General features: G+C 34.9%; 1 protein-coding gene across 1 annotated transcript in view; it reads left to right on the top strand.

The window, feature by feature from the left end:
• Window positions 1-25,621, top strand: part of por (Protein-serine O-palmitoleoyltransferase por) — a 277,914-nt gene that overhangs the window by 162,300 nt on the left and 89,993 nt on the right. The window contains exon 7 of the mRNA XM_090393431.1: window positions 6,920-7,026. Coding sequence (XP_090249557.1) covers window positions 6,920-7,026 — 107 coding nt within the window. The remainder of the gene's footprint in view (window positions 1-6,919; window positions 7,027-25,621) is intronic.

The raw sequence follows: 25,621 nt of genomic DNA on the forward strand, positions 1-25,621 counted from the left end.
AAAACATTTGATTGGCTACTGGTTTTACCATACGATTGGCTACCAGAAGGGAGAAGGTTAAGATAGCACATGCGCTTATTTTATTTTCAAACTTGGGCGCATTCATTATAGAGGAGTTGAAACAATAATTCCAAATAATCTATACACTGCCGAATAGACTGTTTGTTAGGTTACTGTATGAGTTTGTCGCTTAATATGTTTCAAAAAAAAATTTTTTTTTGGAAAAAATAAAGTAAACAAGAAGAATAAGGGGGCTCAAATTTGAGAAAAATTTAACAAAAGGCTCGCGCGAGCCCCTTATAGCTCAACTGGATATACAGTTGTTTGCAGATGATGCAAATTTGGGACGAACTATGAGGAGTAGAGCAGATGTGTCTTTACAAGAAGACTTGAATAGACTGTGTGAATGGGCACAGGAGTGGGGATGCCAGTTCAATGTTGCAAATGTCAGGTTTTAAAATTTTGAATGCAAAGATGGTGGGAATATATTGTTGAGGATGGAGGAAATAAAAAATCTTGAGGTGACGGTGGATAAGGAGCTGAAATTTAGAGGACATTGCCAAAATTGTGAGGACCACACAAATTCTGGAATGATATGGCAGACACTGACTTGTAGAAGTAAAGAGATTCTGATTCCATTGTATAAGGCTCTGATTAGGCTACATATAGTAGCCTAATCATATCTATGCACAGGCTACCATATGGTAGCCTGTGCACAGATTTGGTCACCTGGTTTTCAAAAGGATGAGATGTTGGAGAGGGTCCAGAGTCGATTAACCAAAATAGTTTGATCTTTGGAATGTTGAATATGAAGAGAGATTGAGATGATGCCATTTGCAGAGTGGTGGATATAGGAAAGGAGGGGTGATAGGATAGAGATGTACAAGTTGGTAAGGGATTGTTATAGGATTAACATTGAAGAAGTTTTTCATTAAATGGTGGGAGATTGGGGAAGAACACGAGGTCATCCCTAGAAGCTATATAAGGAGGGCGTGAATAGCAGGAGTGAGAAGCAGGTTTTTTGCATGGAGAGTTGCAGAGAATTTGAATGTGTTTAAGGCGCAGTATGTTGAGGTGTGTGTATCACAAAAGGGACCTCCTAGATGAGCAACTCTATGGAGTCTTAGGATCATAATAATAAAGCTTATTGTGCCTATTTTGTATATGAACTGGAAATCAATAAACTTCCTTTTCAACCTTAACCGAAATTAATCATATTTGGATTAATAACTACAATCACACTTATTTCTTTATACTTTGTCTTCCATTTCTAATTTTTCTTCTAATTTCTGTGTTCATTTATTGAAGACACAGAAACTCCACAATTTTCTCCTGCTGTGTTCCTTTTTCTACTGACTGAACAGCTGAATGCCCAGCAACGGTTCATAACCTTCTTTTCACTTCTGCACATGCTCAGAAATACATTAGAGCAACTTCAGCTCTGATCCACTACTATGTGTCACTATTACTACCTTCACACTGTACTTATGACAATAAAGTCTTTTTATTATTATTATTACATCACATCTCCAGGGAGTCCAAAGACTCATCGAGGGAGGGCATCTACTCTACAACTCTTCGTCTCTACTCCACCAACCTTCATCACCTAACACCAACGCCATCTACCGCTGACTATCACCACTAATACTTTCACAGACCATCACAAACATCCATGCCCACAGCAGGATTCGAACCCGCAGCCGTTTGGCTGGAGAGTGGAGACGCTAACCATTCAGCCAACCAGGCCAGCAAGTGCAGGAAAGTTTATATAATTATAATTTCATAATACAATGGCCAAAAATTATAACAGTTATTCATTTTACCTTTCGTGCAGTGAGGTAAGTTCATTTAATTAAGCCCACAATGTGAATTACAGTGGTAACCTTCACTTATGTCATTAGTGACCATATTTTGTAAACAACTAGATAAAAGGAGTAACAACATTTCAAAACTTTTGACATCTCATACAAAATCACAATTAACCTCTAACAACTAACTAAATAAATTTAGTTAGTTGTTAGAGGTTAATTGTGGGATATCCGAATTTCAATACAGATGTTTTACAGAAGTTTGGTGGAGGAGGCATCATGGTTGGGGATGCCCCCCCCCCCCCCCCCCCAGTTCCAGATTTCACTTTCACATAGTAGTGTTGGTATAGCTAGTCTTTTATAAACTTTTAATCTGAAAACAATAAATTACACCATAACCACAGTAATTAACTTTAATGAAATGAATTTCATTTCATTAAAGTTAATTACTCTGGTTATGGTGTAATTTATTGTTTATAGTCATGCCACTGGTACCTTTTAATGATTAAACTTTTAATCTGGTCTTTTTGTGCCTACAGAATTTCTTACACCTGTTATTTTTAGATATTTTCTAATTTTCATATTAATGTCCTTTTCATTTCGTATGCAATCATTCATCCTGAAATAAAAGAATTAACTTGTTCCAAATTTTGTTATTTATCACTGTTTTGCTTCTGTTAGGCTATTTGTTGTTTTTGATTTTTCTGTTGAGATTGTCATTCAGTGTTGCAAAGTGTGAGGTTCTGAAATTTCACAGGTAAGATGGTATGCTAAGTATACACTTAGTGGGGAAATTTTGAAGAAGGGAAAGGAGATAAGAAATCTGGCTGTGAAGGTAATGACCTGAAGTTTACAAGTTAGATTGCACAGGTTGTGAAGTCATTGTATAAGATTATGGCAAGTGATAACAAGAACCTAGATATGAAGAAATAAAGAGGTTATGATTAGATGTATAAGGTGTTCATCAAGCATCATGAATTATTGCGTGCAGATTTAATCACCTAGTGTTCCTGGGGAGAATGAGGATATATTATAAAGGGTCCAGAGAAGATTAACTGAGATGGTATCTGATTTTTGAGTGGGATATGAAGATATATTGATGGAATACTATTTGCAGAGCCTTGTAAATAGTAGATGGAGAGTGGATATCATTGAAACATAAATTGAAAAGGAGTTATTACAAGGTGAATGAAGTGAAAAGAATTCTTCATAGAATGGAGGGAGTAGAATAAGAGGCTGTTCCCATGAGCTGTGCAAGCAAAGGAGTGAGGAGCAGGTTAGTTGCATGGGGAATGGTTGGCAAGTGGCATGAATTACCTGTGAGAGCTGTAGGTAGGACCAGCAAAAAGCGTGCAAGTCGAATTCACGTAACTTGGGTATAATTTTGCATACAAATATACAAAATATTAGTTAATTGGGACCAAAGGTTTACAAAAACACCTATATTTTTAAGAAATATAATCATAATTGTAGTTTTTCGTACATAAAAAAAAAGAAAGTTATTTCGATGTCAATGGTTTCATAAAATCTAATAGATTCGTCTGATGGCATAATGTCTTTTTCTTGTCACGCAAAATTTCTTCATAGCAAGTTAATGATTTTTTTATTCCTTGCCTTGTGGCTACAATTCGTTCCTCGTTAGAATCTATGTCCTCCAAAATCTGTAAACCTTTCTTTTATGATTGTTCTTACTGTGGATTCCTGTAGATCGAACTTCTTTGCTAGCTCACAAATTTTCATTCCGCCTTCAAAATCCTTAATAATGTTGAGTTTTGTTTCCAAAGTCAATGTTTTTCTTTTCTTGCTGGCTGTAGAAGAATCGGACTTGCTTCCTTTGGATGACGTTATTATTTTTTATGTGATAAAATTTTTATCAAGAACATAATATTAAACAATCGCAAGGTTTGTAGACTATAAAAATCGTGTATGAATGGAGACCGCACAAAACACGTCAGTGCTTGTTCACAGCATGTGCGACACTGGTGAATGCAGCCAGTGCCAGAAAGATACGACTAGTGGTGAGGTGTGAAGCGGAACAGGGAATACCTACATATATGAAACCACGTAACTCCGGATTCGCGTAAGTCGGGGTATGACTGTATTTTTTAAGAGCATTTGCTGACTTACCAGTTGGAAGAACTTTCTGTGTAGGTTTTTTTTTTTTTTTTTTTCATGAAATGCATTTTTACTTGCAGTGTCCACCAGATATTGCTTATTTGTATCCTTACAAACATCTGCCATTGGTAAGTCAGTCTTTTCTTTATATTCTGGCAATTCCCTTTGTAGAATATACAGCAATCCCTAGATTAATGTGTCTAATGCGCTCTTTAAAATGAGCATATTAATCGAAAGTGCACTAATCAAATATAATAACCTATGGGAAAAAGTATAATTCATTTCTCAATTTTTTTTTCGACCCTTAATTTTATTTTTTTTATAAAAGAATTAGGGCCTAGTTAAAGGAAAACAATGAAGCTGAAAGACAACAAAACATATTCAGAATATAAATTTATTATTCTACTTCTTAACAAAGAACTGAACCAACGTACTTTGGCAGGCATTCTGTTTCTTTTTTTCATACAACTGATGGTATGACCCTATTGCCTTTTCTTCTCTTCTGCAAATTTTACTGCTTCTCTTTTCATTAGAGCCAGCTTCTAAGCATTCCTGCTTAGAGGCTGACCTTAAGCAGAGCGAGCATTCTGGATGGAAAATATTTTCGAATGGTTTCTGTGAAATCTCTTTTGGCTGACTGTCAGTGGTTAAATTTTCTTCATATTTTTCAGGATCCCTGCTGTGCATTTAAATTTAGCATTGGAATCACTCAATTCCTCAGAATGAGATTTAATTAACTCTTGGACGTTATCATTGTTAATCTCATCAAAACCCAGTTCACGTCCAATGGTGACAATTTCCTCAACAACATTATCCATTTCATTTGAAAAGCCACTAAAATCATTTGCACAATGTGGAAGAATGTACTTCCAAATGGCTCACATTGCTAGCAGTAATTTTATTTGACTTTGTAACCAGGCTGAGATTTTTCTATTTTGGCCAGTAAAGTCTTGAATGGCATTCGCTTCCAAAAAAAGGCCAGTTTCATTGATATTAAATATTTGTTGGTCACAGTAGCCCCCTTCTTCCACAATTTTCTTCAAAATCTCCAGATAATTTGCAGCCACCTCCTTATCTGCACTTGTAGCTTCGCCTGTGATTCGACATTATGTAGGCTATTTCTCTTTTTGAAACACTCAAACTACCCAGCAGTAGTGTGGAATTCTTCTTTTCCATCATTGATAGCCCTTTCTTTCAAGGTTGCAAAGAGACTTAATACTTTTGATTTAATAAGGTCAGTGCTTATCGGGATCCATTTTTGGTTACAATCTTCGATCCATGTAGAAAGAAGTCTCTCTAATTAAATCATTATAATACTTTGATTTTGAGTGGTTTGTATGCATGAACTTGAAGCAGCCTCACCTTTATCATTGTAATTCAGAAGCTTTGCTTAAAATTGCTCTTATGGTTGATTCACCCATTTTGTGTTCTTGTCCTATCTTTGCTCTGGACTCACTTTGTTCATTTTTCTTTATTATTTCAAGTTTTTTTTCCAATGAGATTACTTTTCAAATCTTTTTCACACTTTCACTTTTTTGCTCACTAATTCTTTTAATTATGATTAAAGGTTGGGAAAATACTTGAAAATAAAAAAGTAAGGAAATAAATTGTAAAGGAGGCATGAGATAAGATCAGCAAAATGCTATGTAATTAGCAGACAACATAAAGCTTAGTGGTAAATTTGGAACATACTGTACATGGAAATAGTGTAGTATGCCATTAAAAGATAACTTTGTAAAATTTTTTAAATCAATAACTAAATTATTTTGTCCTGGTGAGCGATATGTTAAAATAGTTAGCCATAAAAAATGCATAGAGAGAAAATTTTTAAAATCTGTAACATTTATTTTTAAGGTGTATATAGGTACACTAATCGAATTTTAGAGGCTCATTAATTGGGTATAGAAAAAAAATGAAGCACTAATAGGAGACGCATTAATCGAGGGATTGCTGTAGTTCTTCTTATCAAACTGTCTTTTTCTCCAATAATGCTGTGTGTGTGTATTTCAGTAATGCAGTTCATATCTGAGAGTCGTTAAAGTCTGACCTTTTTTAAAATTTTATTCCCTCCCCCACCCTACTTGGGGTACTCATTTTTATCTTTAACTAACAAAAGTGACTAGCTTTTATTTTGGACCAATCTAGACACATCACTGTCATCAATAACATAATCGATAACATAATAGATTTCTTTTTGGCATTTGACCACATAATGTGGTCAAATACCACCATGTTATTTGTTAAAGAAGACCATGATATCAAATTATGTGGAAGCATCATAACATATATTTAGTTAATGTATAATAAGGTTTCATTGGCTTCAAAAGTTTCAAATTGTTAACCCTTTCTTTATTCCTTCAGCATACAAATGGATAACTAGTAATGGTATATAACAGGAAGGCATATTAAATTAGAGATCGCATTTGGTTCTCTACATTCCTTATTAGATTTATGGAGGTCTCTTCTTAGTTACTAGCCTTGACTCTTAAGGGATCTCTTTTTTCATTAATATTTTTAATCAGTATTTCCATTAAAAATCCTAAGTGCTTTTTATTCTAGCTATAATTTTCCAAAATCTATAAACTTAACTTTTTGAGTTAAAGTATTGTTTTTTCTATTGTTAAAATTACTAAAGAACTTCTTAGTGAGAAAAATTTTATACAACCTTTTTACTGATAAATAATTAGTGACTTCAAGCACAGTTCTTACTTTATAATCATGGTTCATTCAGTTTCACCTAGCTTTTAGTTATAAAATTATTTCTGTGTGGCATCTATTGCATGATATGCATAGTTATTGCTATTCTTTTCTTTATTTTATAATATTTTTGATTTTCTTTGATATCTTAACATCTTTTTCTTTCCTTTTTTTAATCAGTTAAAAATACGTTTGACTTTTTTTTTTAAAATTAATTAATCATTATCTTTTTAGTGAGTTGGTGAATTTCTGTTTGAAATAAATTTATGCTGTAATTGAAATGTATTTTTTATTAACAGAGCATTCAGTGGGGCTGGAAAATTATCCAAAGTTTTCTTATGGCATTTTTCTTCTTGACTGTCTCCACATGTTGGTCAACATGGTTATTCCAGAATGATTCATGGAGGTATGATTGTTATATAATTTAAATGCATACTGGTGTCCAAAAGCTAAGAACAAATCATTTTTACCTGCATATGAAAAAAATTTCATTACTACGACTACCATACTAATAAATTATATTACACAAAAAATGTGTAAGAAATTGCAATACATTTTTGGCAAAAGTTATAAATTTCGTAAGGATGTAGTTAAGGAATTAATGTACAGTGCCAGAGAGACATTTCAGTAAGGAATATGTCCACCCCAAAATCGCGATGCAGCTCTCACAACATCATACCATGCTTCGTACAAAGTTATTCAGGAATTCTTGAGGCAGACTGACCCACTCCTCTTTCAGAGCAAAGATAAGGCCTTGTTTGTTTTTTGGAAGGGAATTTCGAGCAGCAATGTGTCTTACCATTGCATCCCGAATGTGTTCTATGTTTGATATCTGGGGAGCATGCTGGCCACTCAATTCGATTAATATCCTCGGTCTTCAGAGATGCATATCCACTGCTGGTGTACAATGTAGTGCATCCATTAAGCATAAGACCTTTCCACACCATGCCCCCAGCACTGCCATATCCATCAGTTTCAAGAACATTCTCGTGATGGTAAGAAGTACAGTTTTCATGCTAGATCCAGAATTTCCATTTCACCTAGAATCAGAGGAAAGCCTAAAACGACTCTCTATAGTCTAAGTCCTTTTATCCGCAGCTCAGCATAGAGCACATTTTCATTGGTGTTTTTATGAATACAACACTACTGAAAATGTGCTCTATAATGAGCTGTGAATAAAGGGACTTAGACTATAGACCTTCAGGCATATAGGACTACTTGTCACAGATATTTTGCCACAGTTCATTGAGATATCTGCATTACCTGTGCTTGAATAGAGCAGACTTGCATGCTGGCCTGCTGTGGTGTTTTGATTGCATTTTGCTGTTCTAACCAAAAATCTGTCTTCATGTGCTATGGTAGAGCAAAGGTGTAACCTCTTAGCAAACATCTGGAACACATTCCATTGCTTTGAAACTACCCAGAACCAGGATACAACTCTGTGAGATTCCAAACTCTGGTAATATTAGTAATTCTGCCTCCTTTTTCAAGCTTTCTAATAATTCTTCCCTGCATGAAATCATCCAGATGACATCTTTGAGACATTACAAGACACCCAAGTTTGCAACTTTATTCCTTCACGAAAAGAGCTTCCTACAAACACACTTTTCTTATGCAGCCTTTTGCCTTTTATCCTGTTGAGTGCTATCACATGACCTCTTTGTGTGCAATTCAAAAATTTTTAATATGTACCTGCTTTCTACTTGAAATTTTTAGTTATACACATTGCCAGAAGCTGATTCGTCTGAATTTGTAGTTGTAATCTTCAGAAATAGTTTTGACATCCTTAGATTTTGGACAGCAATGTATTTATACATGCTTATCATTTTTTTTTTTAAATAGCAAGTTTTTTCCCCTCTTTGTCAAAGTAAATTATACTTGCCATAAAATTCTTTATCTAAGTGCAAACAAACAGAAGTTTGCACATGAAGTATCTTTTTACTTAAACTAGGCTACTTGCATGTAGAGGCAGTTGACCAGTGCTGGATCTAGGGGTCCTTGCCCTGATGCAATTTTTGAGCACCCCTTACTTTTTTTTTAAATGTACTTGAAATTTAAAGGTTAAAAAATCAAAACACATTTTTATGTACAGTTGTGTACTTTGAAAAATACATATATTAACCTCCCAACTTGCCAGGATGTCTATATATGCCAGCAAAATCTGGATAAGATGCATGTTATCTGTTGAAAGAACATGGATAAGAAGTGCAATTTGGCCATCATGTTGTTATGGTTCTTTTATTTATTTATTTTATATCAATGCTGTATATTTAATTATATCCTATCCTTTCTTACTTCAATCTCTTCTATTAAAATCCTATTGGCTGTGCCATTTGTTGCGTATCCTTTTCTTTCGTTATTATTGCCTTTTACTATCTATATAATTTTTGTATGTTCCACTACTCACTCATACACAGTTATTTCCCTTCCATCCTTAAACAAACTAAAATTCAGGCTGCTCTTAAGTTTAGTCACGTGTAATTCTTTCACTCATAAGGGCTTTGTCTAAGTATGGGATGTAGCCTTAAAATATACCCTCTGATACAATCCGCCTGTGTTAAATATTGACGAATTTATATTTTGCTGTGCCAGCCAATATATAGGATAGATGAGACTCTTATCCAAGGTGGCTCTCTCAGAGTAATACACAGGGAATAAACTTTCTAACACTAATTCAACTATTTTCAATTCGCTTTGTCTTTGCATGCAGTCGTGGTCTGAAAAATCAACTTATATTCATATATCTCTCCCACTAGGTTCGATAGTAATTTTATGAGTGGCTATTTGAATTCACAAGACAGGCTAGATTCAGACGAATGCTATGAAATATATATGAGAAAATTAAAGTACATGGTTAACGTAATCAGTTTCCTAGTAAAATTCTGATATCATGACTAACACAAGAATACATGCATAATAACTAGATCCCCAGTATTTCTATAAACATACAAACTTCAGGCTTAATTTAACATTATCTTCAATCATTCTCTGATTTCTACACATATCTCACAATATATCTCAGTTATCTCAAACACAGATCCCTTCAGGGAGACATTCTTCAAAACAGGGACAGGTCACCGCCAAATTGGGATAATCTCTAAAGTTCTCTACAGCATGTCCATACACAAATTAACCTATAGTGTTCACACAAATCTTTAAAAGGAATTCAGATACTTTAACATTTTTACATTACCGTCCCATGGAATGACTTTCTGTTCTATCCTCAGCTTTATCTGGACATCAAGGCACCTTTGTTCTGCGATTCTCCGGGTCACTTACGATAACAGCACGGCCTGGTTCCCTGAGTCGATAAGGCAATGTGCCGCTCTGGACTTTCTCTGGTACCGCAGGCATACATCTGGATTACCGGTCACTCGATATGGCATAGCTACTCTGTTATGAAGAAATAGCTAACCTTTTCTCGCTAATATCGATAGGCCTCACATGACTTCTACGGCTGACACAGAATCTTCACGTTGGCAGAGAGCGCTGCCCAACTCCACGAGCGCAGGAAACAGGAACCAAAAAGCCTCGTGTGGGGGGGAGCTTGACCCTTATATTCTTCCCCTCTTTTCTTGGAGATTCTCGTGCTTAGCTACGTTTTTTACGTCACGGCACTCATCCACGTGCACTACCGCTCTTCCAAGAATGCGTTCTCGCTTCGTTTTCCTTATAATTTCTCTTTCCCTTAGACCATACGCTATTCTAGATGACTAAAGTGTTACCCTTGGACTTTGGCTTACATTCAACTTGCATTCATACAATACATACAATGGACTACTCTAATTAAATTATAATCTTATATAAATTTCTCTATTTGACTCTGTACAAACAGGTTAAATCTCACATTTCTTATGCTAAACATTTCTTCAGTTTTGCCTTAAAGTTATAATGTACAATTTTATTTCCTTGCCAAAGCACAACATTCTCTGCCTACAATCAACGATAGTTGTTCCTGTATAGAATTAATCTTTTGTCCCAATTTTTGATTATTCAGGACACAACAATGTCCATTAGAAGATGCAATAATCCTTCACACTAAAGAGAACACTTAACCAGAAATAGTTAAGCAAGAAATGTAGTTCCTTGTTCTATTCTGGGTAACTGGACTTTTAGTTATATTGGATTGACTAAAAATATAGAAATTATTTTTATTTTCTTCTTTTATTGTACAATTTTTAATGCCAGGACAAAATAAGAGATTCTTGCACACTTTCTTCACTTAAATATTGCATTATTTTGGCTAATCAATGTCATTTTTAATTTTTTATGCTAAGTTTTGTCTAATCGCTTAGTCGACAATACATGTTGTTCTCAAAATTCAAGATAATTATTTGAAAAAAACAAACAAAAAAAAAACGTGATGTCGATGTTCCAGATTGTTATTTTTATTTTTGTTCAGAATCAAATTTTGTAGAATACTTTGCTGACTGCCTGAAGGATACACTTTGATGACTTTGCTTTATAGATAATAATATGAAAATCTTTAATCATATCAAATGTGAAGTGTACTGTGAAAAGTATGAAATACGAAATTAGAAGAAAGTAGATTTTTTTATAATTCACTTACTATGAGTGGTCGTAGCAGCGCGGGGGGGGGGGGATTAGAATTCTTCAAAACGTAAAATTTTAATAAATTCCATATAGGACATGCCTCAGATATTTTCGTGTGTGTGTGTGTATCTGGCTTCTGTAAAGAAACAGCATTATTTGTAATTATTGAAATGAGCACGCTACATAATAACAGTTTGTTTCATTTTTTAACTGCGAGTTCATTTAAAGTACTACTGAATATAATTTTGCTTTATTTTAAAATTAGCATGAAATAAGAATGTAATGCACTTTAACATGTCTTGTTTATGAAAGCAAACAAAGTTGTTCTCAAACACCAGCAGCATATTTAAATCTGTAAGCATAACAACATGACTTGCATATTTTCATACGTCGTAGCAGTGCAAGGTAAAATAATAAGTACAGGTAACCCTTGTATAACGCAGTACTTATGCAACGCGGTTTCGCTATAACATGGCCTACAAATTATAACAACCCTTATTCAATGCGGTATTTATACAACGCAGTTTCAATATAACGCGGTCTACAAATTGCAGTAACTCTTTATCTTTTCATAAATTTTTCACCTCGTGACTTAAAAATCAAATTTTATCTTCGTTAAATTTGTGTCTGCTCGTATTGCTCATGTAGTTATAAGTAGCGAATTTTAGGGGAAATACCTTTAGCACACATCTACATCAATTGTTTACCATGTAAAGTGCTAATTATTGTTGAAAGTTGTCTTCGTTTTCTGCCAGGAAAGCGCATTAAAAATCATAAGTGTGTTCATCTTAAGCTGAGCACTTTATTTCCTGGTGAGTTACATACAATATGTAATGCTTTTTTTTCATAAAAAAAATTATTTCTATAGTAATGACCACTTAGAGGGCTTTTGTAATATGGTGGAAAACGAAATTAGTGAAATTTGATGAGGAAATGAATTTAATTTAGGAGGAACTAGTACAATTAATAGATGACGTTGAACCAAATGACAGGGAAAGTTCTGTCGAAGATTCTGATTGTGATGAATCCGTTAAAAAAATTCAGTTTAGAGAAATTAGCAGAAGGATTGGACTTGGCAAGAAAATTAGGTAGCTATTTTATGGATAGTGATCTCTCTACGAGGGTTCCGGAAAATTCACAGGACAATTGGATATTTGTTTAGCTCCATAATAAAAAATTGCAGCATAATGGTGAGCAAGGTCTTATTACTGACTTCTTGATAACTAAACCAGCTGAAGTATGCAATGAGAATTATACAAATAATGTCCCAGAGATTTCAAGTGATGACGACTTCCAGCCACTTGTAAATAAAGACCATCTATGAAATGTTCATTTTGAAGACAGTGATGACGTTTAAAATATGCACTTTATTATGTGCAATGAAGTTTACGTACAATTTGTAATTTTATAAGTTTATACTATATATTTGTTTCATAGTTTATATGTTTTCTTAATTTACATGAATTACAAGAATTAAATAAAAATATTTTTTTGTTGGGTATGTCATTGTTGTTTATATAATTTAAAAAAAAAAAGATTTTGGAACCTAACCCTACTTTTTCTATATAATCTGATTCTCGCATAACGCAGTATTTCTATGGAACTTAACATCCGCGTTATACGAGGATTACCTGTAATGTTCAAACCTTATTTATTGCAATAAATTTTGCTTGATTGCGTTTTTTTTTCAGAATATTTTAAAACAATTATTTAATACAAGCACAGAAATTAGTGCACAAATAATTTCCACAATATTTTATATAACACATCTTCCAAAATGAATATATACTTGTATCTTGGAAACAACCAAAATGTTGACTTGGAATTTCCTAATGGAGGGAACTTCAAGTAACACAGGTTTAGTCTTATAAGTGAAGAGGTCATGAATGTTACAAATCCGCTACTGTTAGTCATTCTCATTATTTCCGATATTCAGTTGACAAAAATAGCAAGAAAATAATCACGTGCACTTTCTTTTCAAAAAAACACAAAGTACATTATAAATCGCACTTCATTCTGAAATCTCCACTCAATAAGAAAGAAAATACTAAGTATTTTTCTTATTATTCTTATCATTATCTGGCATTTTATTTTAGTACAACAAAGAAATCGCCACATTTGAAAAAGACATTTACTGCTAGTTTAGATAGGTGGCAAAGTAACCATACTTTTACTACAATTTTAAACTAAAATTGTATGAGTATGCTCCCCAAGTGATTACTTTTGTAACAATTCTCGTGAATTGTTTTGAAAATAAATTATTTCACCCCCCCCTCAAAACAAAAAAGCTGAACACTTATACAACACATATGCACCTATTTTTTTTTTTTTAATTCAAATATTTCTTTCTTAAATAACTGCATCAAATAATTTATAAGTTTTCAATAATAAAAGTGAAATTTTGATTATTATAAATTAAGAAATTATTTTGACATAAATATTGTATCAGACTGTAAAAGAAATATCAGTATTTCTATTTAGGATATAATTGAAAACAAAACAAGACATTGCTGATGTGTTATGCACTGCTGCTTGAGGCTCATTAGTGTGACTTCCAAAGAAGTGGTCTTTCTTTCTCAGTAGCACGGAGTGTAATCTAAGCTTTTAGCCTTTACCTCCACCTGAGAAGCTTATTGTCTAGTATTTCTAAGACAAAAGTTATTTCCAACAGCAGCAAAAGTCGTATTTGGAATTTTTAAAAGAAAAAAAAACTAACACTACTGAACTTTCTTTTTTGTTGGATAAAGGATTAAACTAAATTTATTATAGTCTGACCAAGTGAAAAATAAACTTTCAACATCTTTCTCTAAATCCAGGGTAATTTAATAAAAAGGTGGCACACCGTTTGGCAGCTCCTATAGGAGGAGATGACCTTGCTAATGCTTCTGCCTTGGTATCTCCACTTGGGCCTGGCTCCCACTGAAGAGACCTCAATAAAGGTCGAAACTAGTCTGGGTAGTGGCCCTTCCCTTAATGCACAACATTATACATATCTGCAAGGAGATGTGTTTTGCATTATTGGAGATACTGAGATAGGAGTGTTGGTAGCTGGCTCCACCTTTGCAAGGAGTTGCCTGGTGTTGTACCACTTTACCCCAGTCCTGAAGATACTTTCAGGTGCAAACTTTGTTTGCACACACTTGGATCAAGACTTAAACTAAATTTATTATAGTCTGACCAAGTGAAAAATAAACTTTCAGTAAAATGAAGTAATAGATATTATATACTGTCTGTGAAACTTTCAAACCAGTAGAAAATTAGATAGAGTACTTATTTATAATTCAGGTCTAGGAATTCCATTCGGAAATAAAAATCTGTTGAACCAAAAATTTGGTAAGACAAAAAATAAAAATAAATACTTAAAGAAATGCATACATTTTTCTTTCATTTCTAAAGCCTTAGGTTAAATTTTGAATCTACTTATCCTCACTGTGAATTAACTATACATTCACTGTGTGTTTAGCACTCAAAATTCGATGATTTGTAAACAATATCCAAATGTCACTTCTTAATAGAGGTAATAGACAGGTACATATGTGCTCCTCACGTCCTAACTGGTGAATGCACGCTGCATGTAAAAAAAAAAATTAAAAAAAAAGTCAGTAGTGAAGGGCACCCCCCGTAATGTGACACGCAGGCGAATGCCCGGCTTGTCTAGTGCTGCTGATAGCTCTATACTACACATAGCGAAAAACAACTTGCAGTTTTTGCTAAATGTTATTAAAAGTCGCAGTATTTATTACAGTATATTTAGTGTATATCCATATTTAATAAATGCTAATGTTAAAATGCATTTTTGTTTTTTTCTCACTTTGGTACCCCTTGAAGAAGGTGCCCTGATGTGACACATTATCTGCTTACCATGTTAAGCCGGCCCTGCAGTTGACTTCGCTTCAAATGGACCCAGTATCCCATAATTCATAGGGTCTCTACTCAGACTGGTTTCAACCTTGACTGAGGTCTCTTAATCAGTGGGATGGATAGCAATATCAGAAGTCATATATGCATATATAAGTTATACAAGTAGCAAAAATAGTGTATTATTAAGTTACTCCGAAAGAAAGATAGTTGTTATTAGTTTTTTCTCTTGGTCAGAAAGTAAATTTCAGGTATATAGAAGCAGTTGATTTCCATCAGTCAGCCATTCCGTAATGCATAGCAATATATACATTCATTTTTTGGTATACAAATAGTCTAGTCACGAAGATAATTCATATGCAAATTTGTTTGCTTACTTTCTGCTAAAGGATGACAATACGAACATAATTTCTTGTCAAGTGTAACGTAAATAACGTTAGGGCGATATATTTTTTAAAATTACTTTATTTCAAAAGTTTACTACCATATGGTACATTTCACAACAATGTCAAACAACATCAAATTGTTGTTCCACAAAAATACATTTCTTCGAGGTCAATTCAATCAAATACACAGCTTTGAGTTTTGTTTGCACTATAACATTGTTGATACTGTCATTTATTTAAATGATCATTTAACCCTTTGATTGGTAAGTACATATCTCACCCCAACAGAGTTTTTTGACTCCCATCAAAAAAAAAAAAGTGAACAAATTAACCTAGAGGGTTAGTAAACCAGCCATTTACATTAGGCCAAAACAAACATATTTTTAAAGTTACATTATTTCAAAATTCTACTACCATATGGTACACTTCACAACAATGTCAAACAAATTTAAATTGTTATTCGCTAAAAGTACATTTTTTCAAGTCCATTCAATCAAATACAGATACCGACCACTGAATTAGAAACCTTTATGCAGGTGTACATAAATGTTACTCATGCAGCATATATGCAAAATACTTGGTTACATGCATCACCATTTGTTCTAGGCAACTATTTAAGAATACCGCAAGTTAGTAATCATCATTAATGTTGATCACAATGGGAAAAACAAAGGTTCTTTGAGAGTTCAATAAAAGGCTTGTTGTAGGTGCCCATCTAGCTGGAACCACAATTTTTAACGCTCACTGATTTCTCAAAAGGTGATATATCCAGGGTGTTTAATCAGTGGAGAAATTAATCCTATTGCTTGTTTAAGAGGTGTAACTGTGGTCTTAAGACAATCTGCCAGGAACAAGATCGTCTGAGAAGGCTGGTATAGACCAACAGAATTTTCTGTGTGCCACAGTAGACCAAAGCATTTAATGAAGGCTATTCCCAACCCATATCTCACTGAACTATACGCAGGGAATTGAAGAAGATCAGTATTGATAGTCACATGCCTATACAGAAACCACTGATTTCTGTGAAGAACTGGAAAATTTGTCTACAGTGGTGTCAGAAACACCATGATTGGACACTGGAAGACTGGAAAAAAGTCTTGTTCTGACAAGTTACAGTACTCCTTGTTCTGTACCGATGGTAGGCAGAGTTTAGAAGGATTCCCATGAAGTAATGAACCCAGCTTGCCTTGTAAACATAACTAAAGGTTCTGGAGGTGGCATCATGTTGTGAAACATGTTCTGTTGGTATAGAATGGGTCCCCTGATACTGCTGGAAAGTCAGGTGTCCTCCAGAGGGTATTTGAAGATTGTTGCTAATCAACTCCATCCTGGAATGTTGATTTTTTTATCCAGCAGGTGACGGTTGTTTCATGTTTGGTGTTAAAGAACTTGGTATGTTGTAGACGTAGATTCATTCCAACACCTTGTGAAATCTATGCCAAACCATATATGTGCTGTAATTTGGGCAAGGGGTGCCAATACTGCACCATACTGATCATTTAAGCAAAAAAGTTAAAAGATTTTAGTTCACTCTTTATCTTCTGGTGTCAATGGGACATCAGCCAGGTCACCCCAATTCCCCACCGTGTTCCCACACATGGCAGTAGCCTCCCCAGTAAACACTCAGAAATCACGATTCACAAGCCTTGGGCAGGACTCGATCCGGGGACTTCGCACATGCGAGGCCAACACGATACCGACTGTACTAAATAGGATTCTAAGTGTATTATCACCATCACCAAGTAAGTTGTGTGACATCAATCACAGAGCTAACATAAATATTTTATGTGTATTTAATATTGATCTGATTAGAAGTAAGAAATAAAGTAAAAAAAAAAAAAAAGATAACACTAGTGACTGCCTTTAATTAAATTTTCTAGCTTTGCAAATAACTCTAAACATACATAACAAAATATTCCCATTACTAATTCTCATCTTGTTTAGTTCTAGCTTCTATCTCTTTATTTTTTCTCTCTTCTGTCTTTGGCATTCACCCACTCTTTATACATACTATCTAAATTAATTGAATTTCCATATAATTGGTAAATTTTCACTCTCATTAGCATATCCAAATGACATTCTCCTAAATGGTTTCTAAGTTGGTTTTTTATTTGATTCATTAGACTAAAACCTCATTCACAGTCTGCACTAGATGCAAGGAAGGTTCCTCCAATATCCATCAACTTTGCCAAATCACAAAACTGCTCATTTTGAAGAGCAAATACAACCATTTGTGTAAAATTTGATATCATTTTGCATTTAATTTTTTCTTATACAGAAAATTTGAAATCATTAAACTGACTAATTATTTCTGTAGTATCATCCAGAAAATCATGATATTTAAGACAAAGGGCATTAACATGTTCACTACCAAATGAGAAATCACAATGTGAAATAGAGGAGATATCAAACACTGACCATTCTTGTATCTCATTCTCAGGGAATCTGTCCTCTAAATGTGCACATAAACAATTTATAAAATTTAACATAGGCCTAGTATCCACTCATTCAGTCTCTTCTTGTTTAAGTAAAGCATTTACTCTGTCACTCCAGCAAGCGTCACCTTCTAAATACTTATTCCTGATTTTGTTAATCTTCCCTCTGGCAAATTGATGACTGTCTAGTGGTGTAAGGTTACTCCTTTGTAAGATTTTGCACAGGGAAGCCATTTCTTCAAAAACATCACTTAAAACATAACAGCTACTTTGAATGTCACGTTAGTTAATTTATTGTGACAATAATTAACCACTGGTTCATTTGATTTGTCTTTTTCAAAATATGTGATCAGTCCCTCATAGTTTCTTATTATTGCCTGTAATGCAAAATGTCTGGATAGCTACCGCACTTCATTGAGCAGTCTGAAGGCAATAGCTTCATTTTCAGACGCCTCGACAATTTCTTTAAATTCATGTCTTTTCATTGTGGAACGAGAAAAGAGTGTGTACACTGTTCTCATTAATGTATCAATATCTCTGATTAGTTTAATTTCCTTCCACGTATCACAGAACCCCAGATCCTCACGGTGAGCTACACAGTGTTGCTGGACAAGATGTGGAACTTCTAATTTAAGTTTTGCAGCGACACCATTAACTTTGCCCAGCATCACTGTGGCTCCATCAGAGGTAAACATCACCATTTTTTGGAGATCAAGTTTCTTTTCTTGATAAAACTGTTTAATAGCTAACACAATGGAGGAGGCATCACATGCCTGCAACTGAATTATTCTGCCAAAATATGTTTTATATTCATTACAATCTTTAGGTCTAAACTTAAAATAGAGAATGAGACATTTGTTAACAGTTATATCAGTACTTTCATCAATGGTTAAGGTGTGGAAATTTGCAGATGCAATTTGCTCAAACATGTCATTTTCAACAATTAAATTGATTGTTTTAAGAAAATTCAAACTCACAATTTTTGCTTCGCCAACTGCCTGGGAGTAGAACATACTTTTCCATATGCTCATTAATATGGTGAACTAAAAGTAAAGAGTTATTCATCTTAACAACTAATAAGACACTGTCAATAAGAACTTTAATCTGCTCTGGGTTTGATCGTTTTCTCTCTCGGTCATCTGAACTTTCACATAGCATACACAATACTCCTGTAGCTGGCAATGAACAATTTTGTTGCTTAAGTTTGTGTACACCATCCAGATGTATTTTACTTGTCAAATGGCGTTTCAAAAAGTCCAACTTCCAAGTGACATCAAACTTCTTCCCATTAGCAAAATCCCTAGCAACCTTTGCATCACGACAATAAATACAAACAACACCAATCGTAGCATCATATATAAATATTTCACGCAGCTGAATGTTTATCAACTCATGAGCTTTTGGCATAGCAGTTTTCACCATTTCATCCAGCCATTCACTTTTAAAGCAGCTAGTATTTCGTTTTCGCTTCACACCTTTTGCTTCCTTTAAATTTGACATGGTGCATCAGTTTTTTGCAATTTTGTTATTTGAAGAATGTTTTTTATTGTTTTTATAAATTTACAAATGTACACTATTCACTGAATAACTTGGCAAGGCAAAAGCTGAACCAACACTAAACATTGCTGAGGGCAACACAAGAGCTAAAAGATATACCTAGAGGCTAGATTTAATTAACTTGGTTGTATCTCAATGCGTGTACACGAATGTTATTATTTAGTGTACTATTTTAAAATTCCCTTTAAAAATTAGAGAATTTTGAAATGCTACAATATTTTTAATTGTACTCTAATTTAAGTTTTTAAAAGTATTTAATTATTTTTATTAAAATTATGAAACCATTGTTTTAATTCGTCATGATCTTGAACTAATTTGATCAGCCAATCACGTTTGGGAATTTTCCATGAGTCAGGTCTGAGATGTAAACAAACCGTGCACCATTCTATATGCTACTTAAAAATTACACATTTAAGCCACACCCCTTTCACTTTGGCATCAAATCACTAGCCTCAAATAGGGTTACTGTTAATAATTTATAAGTTTTTATTACAACTTCGAGAATGTAATAAAAAATGCGAGGTTATAGGCTTGAGCATTGCCGAGTTATCGTATTTTTTAAGGAATTTATAGGTTAATGTTTAGGTGGAACTTCTTTAATTAATAAATTTTAATTTCATCTTGAAAATCTAGTGTGTGCATATTTTTTGCTTTGTGCGCTAGTTGTGAAATGTGTGTGTGCACACATGCACACAGCTTAGAGGGAACACTGGCTGCAAGACATCATTTAACTGATGAATTCAAGTTGTGAGCTGGAGGCTGGCCAAAGTCAGCTGGTGGTAGCCAGATGGTTGCATGCGAATCGTTCCATCATTCACAGACTGGTGCCAATTCCAACAGTCACAAATATCATTCCACTGACCAATAACTACAGTTATCTGCTTGCCAAAACAGGAGTGCTACCCCAAATCAGCTATAGGAGTGTTGATATCTGCTTCTGCTGTATGCAGAAACTTCATGAAGGTCGTCTGTATGCTAGAGAACTGGCAGTCTGTGTACTCTTATCCAGGTATCAATACAGGAGAGAATATTCAGATGACTAGACTCCATGCCAATTGAACCCAAGACCAATGGGGGGGGGGGGTCATATTGCATACAGATGAGTCTCAATTTGCTCTGCAAAGTGATACCAACCATCTGATCTGGAGAGGAAACAGGGACATCTTATCATCTCTCCTAATATCCATGAAAGGAATACTTATGGTGGAGGAAGTATGATGGTTTGAGGAGACATCTCGTTGGGTTAATGCACTGATCTCTGTGCTTCCTAGTAGAACCACAAATGCTGCAACTTATACATGTGAGGTCCTGAATCCCATGTTTGTCTATATGCATAAGAGTGTGATAGAGGAGACATTTATTCTACCAGACAATAATGCTCATCCTCATTGAGCAAAGCTTGTGAATCAGTATCTCCACAAATCAACTATCATACGTATGGACTGGCTGGCCTAGTCTTTTGACTTTAATCCTATTAAGTATGTCTGGAATGCTCTAGGTAGTTGTGTTGCTGTTCTCACCCCCCCCCCCTTGCAAAACTTTGAGGGACTTAAGAGCTTTGTAGGTGCAATGGTTGTCATTACCAACTGGCTCTTGGACACCATTATAAAAAGTATAAAACATCGTTGTAAGCACTATTGCTCTGAGGAATAACCACATTCCGTATTGAGACACTTCGAATTTCATTTTGACCTCTTGTTTCAGTAACAAAGGTACCCATTTGTTACTGAATCAAACTATTAATCTACAATTTTTATGAGTGTTTCTTTCACCTCTCATCTGATACTGCTTTTGCCAAATTGCATAAAAATTCATCATACAGTTTTTTTAGTACTGGCAATTTTCTTCTTTGTTCCTTAATTTATGGAACCTGGTGTATAACTATCAATCATTCCAAACATTTTGCAATAAACATTACTGCAGAAGAAAAGGATTTCAATTAACTGGCTACTAAGGCATCTTTGTTAGGGGAGTCTTAGATACAAGACTTTGTTCAGTGCAGAGTACGTGTGTTTGTATATGAAATGTATATGTTACAAAAGATGAACACTTTGTGTACAGAAGGCAAGACTGGTGAATAGATGTGTAGGAAACATTTTGAAGGCGAGTTCCAGTTGTGTAGCGAGAGAAAATATTATGTTTTTTATATATATATATATATATATCATCATCAAATTTCTGATATGTACCCTCAAGGAGTGTACAGGATATGATAGTGCTACATGAAAAACTTAAATCATTACTAACTTCCTATCTACAATTTTCCTCCAAATCAATCTGTTACCTGTCAAGACTCCAACATTATCAGATCTTATATTTTTGCCTTCTAAGACAGTTTTTACTGTATCAATCCACCTATGTCTTGGTCTACCTTTGGGTCTTTTTCCTGCCAACCTGGCAGAGAACACTTGTTTTACTAATCTTTCCGTTCATGTTCTGTTTAAGTGATGTTACCACCTGAGATTGGCTCTGCTAACACATTCCTGGATGCTAACAATGTCAAGTTCTTTCTTAATATCCTCATTTTTAATATGATATTGCCATTGATGCCATCTGTTCATGTCTCTAATCTTTCTCAGGACTCTCATATATGTGGTCTCTAGTTCTTTGGTCAAGTGTTTTATTTCTAACACAGCTCTCAAATTCATAAGTGAAAATTGGTTTGAACCACTGTCTTGTATACAACTAATTTAGTTTTTTGACTAATTTCTCTCTTATTCCGTATAAATTTATTCAGTTGACTTCCTTCCTTCCTGCTTAAGGGTCAAAGCCGTATAACTGAGAGGAGACCTCCACATAGTCTTTAAAGGAATGCGGAGAACCGACCAGGGTTTCTGACCTAATGTCCAATCCTCACCTTCTCGTGGTGCACCCTGTTGGGTATCTACTTGGACACTGAACGAACGAGGATGGGCTGGCAATTTGGAATTTAGCCGACCAAATTGTATTCTTATTGGTTAAACCAAAATTTCAAATGATGGTACAACATGACAAAATTTCATGTTGCCTGGTTAAACAAGGCCCCCGTTGTTTTCGCCAGGGAACCAGGGCGAACAGCGAAAAGTCAACTACTGGAACAAATCTGAAAACAAACCCCAACTCAACATCACCAGAGTTAAAGATCGGTACTAACGTAAGAAGCCTGAATGGCAAAGAAATGGAGCTAGCTGAGGAATTAGATAAGTACCAGATCGACATAATAGGGGTGACTGAAACAAAAAAGACCAAAACGGGTGAGATTTTTCTGAGCAATAAATACAAAATGTTATATTCAGGCAATGACAATCAAGGAAAAGAAGGAGTAGCCATAGTATTCAACACAAAATACGAGGCTAATCTTCTTGAATGGAAGTCAGTCTCAAGTAGAGTGATGTGGGCAAATATCAGAATGGGGAATTGGACAATGAGACTTATTTGTGCCTATGGTACCACAGAAGGTTCTACTAAGGTAGAAGTGGAGGAATTTTTTGAGGCTTTAGAAAAAGCAACTGACACAATGAAAAAGGAAAGTTGGTCCTTGTTGGGGATCTGAATAGCAGAGTAGGAAATGATTGTGAGATATACAAAAATATTTTGGGAAAATTTGGAGAAAAGAGCAAAGCTGATAATAATGGCAAATATCTGTTGGATTTCTGCTCAGGACATGGACTGGTTATTACTAACACCATGTTCCAACATAAAAATGTGCACAAATTATTATTATTATTATTATTATTATTATTATTATTATTACGGGTATCTCCATGGAGTCAGTAGACTCATCGCGGGAGACCCAAACTAGCAAAACAATATCTGTCATATCTCTTCTTGAATTCATTTACAGATGAAGAGCTCACAACAAAGTCAGGCAATGAATTCCACTCATTCACCACCCTCCAGGCAAAAAACCTTGTTCTGACACCTTTGTTAACCACACTCTTCTTTAATTTCCAGAGATGACCTCTTGTTCTTCCATCATTATCACACAGCTGAAACATTTCCCCTGCATCAATCCTATAAAAACCTTTTAGTAATTTGAATGTTTCTATCATATCCCCTCTTCTTCGCCTATCAACCAATCTCTGCAATCCACAAGCTCTCAATCTATCAATGTAGGGAGCATTTTTTTATATCACTCACCAACTTGGTCACTCTTCTCTGAACCCTCTCCACAGCCTCCTCATCTCCAAGGAATCCAGGTGACCAGACCTGAGCACAGTAATCCAAATGTGGAAGTATCAATGCTTTATAAAGGGGAATAATAACCTCTTTATCTCTGGATGTCAGTGTGTTCCTCAACAACCAAGTAATCCTATGTGCAATCTTGGACACCTTAGCAATGTGTCCTCTGAACTTCATCTCCTTATCTACCAATACCCCTAAGTCCCTAGCCTCATCAATCTCTTGGAGTACCTTTCCATCTATGTAGTACACAGCTGGTAATCTTTTAATCCCAAAATGCAAGACTTTACACTTTTCCACATTGAACTGACATCCATTTTCTTTCAGAACTCCCAAAATCAGAACTCCCTGGTGGACACAAGAAGTTAGAGGCAGTGAAGGAAAAGACGAAAGCATATCAAAAGTTCCTGTCAAATAAGTCACCTTGTGCTCTTAGAGAATATAGAGACAAATGCAAGAATGCTAAACACTGTGTAAAACTAGCTAAACAAAATTCACATGGAGAGAAGAGGCTAGGAATAAGAAAAGTCTCATTGACTATGTTATTGTTGATAGTGATGTTTTCTCACCTGGTGCAGGACACCAGAGTGTACAGAGGATTTGAAATTGGAAGTGATCACTATTTAGTCTTGAGCTGGATAAAATTGAATTTCATATTGAAAAGAATAACATGTAAGAAAGTTTTAAAGCGAATAAAAGTTGAGCAGCTTTCGGATGTGAACTGTAGACTAAAATACACAAAGATTATTGAAGAAAAAATGAAAGAGTTTGAGAACAGCAACCCAACCTTGGAGATTCAGTGGCAAACTCTGAAGAAAACATTGATTGATTCTGCCAGAGAGGCATATGGTGAGGTTGTCTGCAAGGATAAAAAAATCAGAACTCCCTGGTGGACACAAGAAGTTAGAGGCAGTGAAGGAAAAGACGAAAGCATATCAAAAGTTCCTGTCAAATAAGTCACCTTGTGCTCTTAGAGAATATAGAGACAAATGCAAGAATGCTAAACACTGTGTAAAACTAGCTAAACAAAAGTCATGGGAGGACTTTGGCAAGAATATAGAAAATAAATATCAATAAGGTGGTAAGATATTCTGGAGGTTGTTGAAGAAGCTTAAAAATGGAGAAAAGAGTGTTGTAAAAGGAGTTAGAGATGATAAAGGTGACATGAAAACAGGAGAAAAAGATATCCTTGAAGTATGGAGTAATTACTTTGAAAAACTGCTAAATGAAACAAGCAGTGATGACAGCATAGTGGTAAAAAACACTGACCAGGCACAGGCATGAATACATATCCATACTTGAAGTAGAAAAAGCCATGAAAGGCTTGAAATGTGGAAAGGCAGCAGGATTAGATGATATTCGACCAGAAATGCTGAAGTATGGTGGTATAAGAGTCTTACAGTGGCTGCACTGCATAGTTCAGAAAGCCTGGACAGAGGGACGAATTACCGATGATTGGAGTAGAACTCTCATAGTGCCCATATATAAAAAGGGAAATAAAACTGAATGTGAGAATTACAGAGGTATTTCCCTACCGAGTGTTCCTGGCAAGATCTATGCAAGTATACTTGAGAAACGGTTGAGAAGAATTGTGGAAGAAAAGCTTGGTGAAGAACAAGATGGATTCAGGCCAAATAGAGGCTGTCAGGATCAGATCTTCACTTTACGACAAATAGTTGAGAAAGCATGCGAATATAACAAAGATCTGTATTTAAGTTTTGTCAATCTGGAAAAGGCATATGACAAGATGCCAAGCCAGATGCTATTCAATGCGCTACAGTTATATGGTGTCAATGGGGCATTATATCAAGCAATACTTCGTCTTTATTTGAGTTGTAAGTCAGTAGTTAGAATTGAAGGTAGTACAGGAAGATGGTTTAATGTTAAATTTGGTGTGAGACAAGTAAGTACATTATCCCCTCTGTTATTCATTATCTATATGGATCACATTATGAAGGAAAGTGGTATAAACAAGATATCAAAATTGGAGATGCTAATGTCAGCTCTTTGCTTTATGCAGATGGTGTTATACCTCTAAATAAATCTGCTA

This window comes from Typopeltis vanoorti, chromosome 5 (assembly GCF_054136105.1).
Source record: "Typopeltis vanoorti isolate ZY-2024b chromosome 5, IOZ_Tvanoo_1.0, whole genome shotgun sequence".
NCBI classification, from domain to species: Eukaryota; Metazoa; Arthropoda; class Arachnida; order Uropygi; family Thelyphonidae; genus Typopeltis; species Typopeltis vanoorti.